The sequence below is a fragment of the Phyllobates terribilis genome, unplaced genomic scaffold (genome assembly GCF_046119375.1).
Source record: "Phyllobates terribilis strain yellow unplaced genomic scaffold, ASM4611937v1 Scaffold_1__5_contigs__length_1240528914, whole genome shotgun sequence".
In the NCBI taxonomy this organism is placed as follows: domain Eukaryota; kingdom Metazoa; phylum Chordata; class Amphibia; order Anura; family Dendrobatidae; genus Phyllobates; species Phyllobates terribilis.
Genome location: NW_027362761.1, coordinates 533,922,293 through 533,925,655, shown reverse-complemented (window position 1 = coordinate 533,925,655; position 3,363 = coordinate 533,922,293). Strand labels below are relative to the sequence as shown.

The 3,363-nt window shown below is 44.6% G+C and overlaps 1 protein-coding gene across 1 annotated transcript; it reads left to right on the top strand.

The window, feature by feature from the left end:
• Positions 1-1,855: 1,855 nt before the first annotated feature.
• Positions 1,856-2,980, top strand: LOC141271074 (actin-1-like). Its single transcript, XM_073681207.1, has one exon. The coding sequence runs from the start codon at positions 1,856-1,858 to the stop codon at positions 2,978-2,980; it is 1,125 nt and encodes a 374-aa protein (XP_073537308.1).
• The last annotated feature ends 383 nt before the right edge of the window (positions 2,981-3,363 follow it).

Sequence of the window (3,363 nt, the reverse complement as noted above, 5' to 3'; positions counted from 1 at the left end):
CTGGACCAGCCGTGTTACTTCAGGTCTCGGCTGGAAAAACCGGAGGCTTCTGGCTTTCATAGTCCAGTTGCCAAAGCCTCATTCTAATCTCCATGAGGGTCAAGCAGGTCCGGGAACTCCAGATAGACAGGAGGGACTTCAGAGCACCCGAGCGGGATTGAGAGTGGGGACGCGCAGGGCAGGAGGGAGAAGACCCAGCGTGAAGACGGTCTAGAGAGAGGAACACAAGAAAGTGGGGTTCTGTCAGGTGCTCCCAAACAACCTGAGGAAGAACTGAACCCCCGTTCTGGTGAACGCAGCGCGACGTGGGAGGCTGTAAGCTGGAAAGTACAACCTGAGGAACTTGATAACTGTGAGTAAAGACTCGGATGACTGCACCGCACTGCCTCCGTCCATTATTTCAGCTGCGCCATCTTCCCCCTGCACTACAATGCCCAGCGCAACCAACACTATCTACACTGCCTTGGAGCTAGCTCTTCCTGTGGAGAGCCACACCATCCCTGGTACAGTAACATCAGCTTCAGAGGACTGCTCTGCAGCGGTGGCTCCCTTTAGCCGCATTCCACAGGTGGCGTCACGAACACTTTACAAATCCCCTATAAATAATTCCCCTTTTAGTTGACCGCCCTGGGCCACAGACCGGGTCAGCCACCGTAATATCCCCCACCAGCATCCATAAGAGGCCCGGCTGCGGAGTACCCCACGGCTCTGGGGGCGCATCACCGGCTGCGCCTGTATGATTGAAAGCCGACCCTGCAGGGAGGAATAAAGTTAATTTCCTCTAGGCAGCCTGGCATTAAGTGTGGCGGCCGCACGGCTTTAGAATGTTATTAACCTTCACATTAACCCCATATCTGCAGGTTAATAGCATTTGACGCAAGACAGGTTCCCTTTAACAGTCAACTAAGAAAATAAGGTCTTGGCGACTTGACATTGCCGCCTTTGTCTAGTCTAAGCCTTAAAAAGTAACTGTAGTATTAATTTTTGTTCTTTATTTTATAAATCAATAGTACACATGAAAATAAGCAACTTTATAATATATATTATCAGAAGATCTGCTTCTTTCTCCCCCTGGACTGTTCGTTCATTCTCAAAATTCTCAAATCACAGGTAAAAGCAGCAAATACAGATTTTCCCATTCCTGAAATAGGAGATAACAGTAGGTGCCAATAAAGTTCTATGGGGAACAGAAACTGTCATTTCAGGAGAACTTGCAGTAGATTGTATGTCTCGATCTGCCTCTAGCTCCTCTGTCCTCCTCGTCCCTCCATGGGAAATGACAGTTGGTGCTTTTCACATTATATCTCACTAAGGGTTCGTTCATACGACCGTGTAACTCGGACGAGTGCAATACCATAAAAAAGGAGATTGCACTTGGAGCCGTGCTATGTAATGAGGCAGTGCAGATCTGCATATTTTTTCTCAGTTGTATTCGGCGTGAGAAAAAATATGAAGCATTCTGCGACTTGACTCCGAAATCGGTTTCGTGAGAGAAAAAATTAGATGCCATATGGACTATCAGAGTTTTACAAATACATTACAATTATGTAACATAGGAAACCGTAACTGATTAATAGCTGCTGAGTAAAAAACAGATTGCACACAGATAGCATACAAGTGAGAAAAAAAGTCCCAATTTCTGGATGAAAATCAGACAGATTTTTCACACGCTCGTGTGACCCCAGCCTTATGGGGAAATCTGTTGTCACTGAATACAGTGAAGTTTTATGCGTGAATAGGATTACTATCCCTTTAAAAATGTTTAGAATGTGGTGACATCACTGATTGTTGCTGCACATTCCACACCAGGAAGTGCTCATCTCTCAGTCAGTGAAGATCTCGTCAAGACGTAAAAATGTCCAATAATCTAGATGCTCCAGTCGTCATTTTTGACAATGGATCTGGCATATGTAAAGCAGGACTATCAGGTGATACTGTACCAAGATCAATCATTAGCTCAGTGATTGGTCGTGCTAAAACCAAATACAGCATGGCGGAAGCCAACAGAAAAGCTTACTATGTTGGTGAAGAAGCTCAGGCCTTAAGAGGAATCTTGGCATTGACATATCCCATAGAGCACGGCATTGTGAAATCATGGCCGGACATGGAGAAAATCTGGAAGCATGTGTATGACTGTGAACTTCTAATTCAATCCAATGAAAGTCCCGTCTTGCTATCTGAAGCTCCGTTCAATCCAACAAGCAACCGTGAGATGATGGCAGAAGTGATGTTTGAAAGCTTTGATGTCCCTGCCTTGTATGTGGCTTTACAAGCCACTCTGTCTCTCTATGCCAGTGGTCGCACAACAGGCTTAGTCGTGGACATTGGAGATGGCGTCACCACTACATTTCCCATTTTTGAAGGTACTCCACTGCCGTATGCAGGATATCGTCTTAACTTCGCTGGTCGGGACATCACAGATAATTTAACAAGGCTTCTTATGGAGACCGGACTTTCCTTTGTCAGCAGCGCAGAGAAAGAGATTGCTAGAGAAATAAAGGAGAAACTGTGCTATGTGGCTTTAGATCCAAAGGAGGAAGCGGAAAATTATCCTGCAAAAGGTTTAGAGGAATACATGCTTCCGGATGGGAAGGTCGTTACTATTGGACCCCAGAGGTTTCTTGCACCAGAGAGCCTATTTTCTCCATCTATCAGTGGGATGGATACCCTGGGTGTGCACAAAATGATCCTTGAAAGTATTTATAGATGTGCTATAGATGTCCGAAGGTATCTTTTCAATAACATCTTGTTGTCTGGTGCATCTACGCTCTTCCCAGGTCTTGAAGATAGACTTTACAGTGAAATCAGAACCGTGGCACCAGAGACTGTTGAGGTTAAAGTTATTGCCCCAAGTGATAGGAAATTTTCTGTGTGGATTGGAGGATCAATCTTAACTTCCTTAGAGTCTTTTAAGGAGATGTGGATCACAGCCAAAGATTACAGCGAGTTTGGTTTAGCCATTATACATCGAATGGCCTGATTCTACATTATAAATGAAACCTACTATGTTCTACTTATGTGACATTAAAACAGTATTCCATCTAATTATTAGTCCTTTTTGTTTCCTTCTGGTGGTTAAAATCGATAACGTGCCAATGGCCACAAATTTCTTGCTTTGATGAGCAGCTTTTACGTAAGATTTTATGACATTCATGCAGCAACAGACAATCACATAACATTTCAGTGGTTTCCACCAGTGCGATTTCAGTGGTTTCCACCAGTCCTGCAGATGGGTGGATGCCATACATCATATACGTCACCTTTGTAGCCAATCATTGGCCTAAGCTGTGATAAGGCATATGACTGAGCAAGTCACTGATTGGTTGCAGTGGTCACATAAAGGATCAGCAGCACATCGCCAAT

Bases quoted from the DNA above. Each gene is read 5' to 3' on its own strand.
- LOC141271074 (XM_073681207.1), top strand. From the start codon at position 1,856: ATGTCCAATAATCTAGATGCTCCAGTCGTCATTTTTGACAATGGATCT.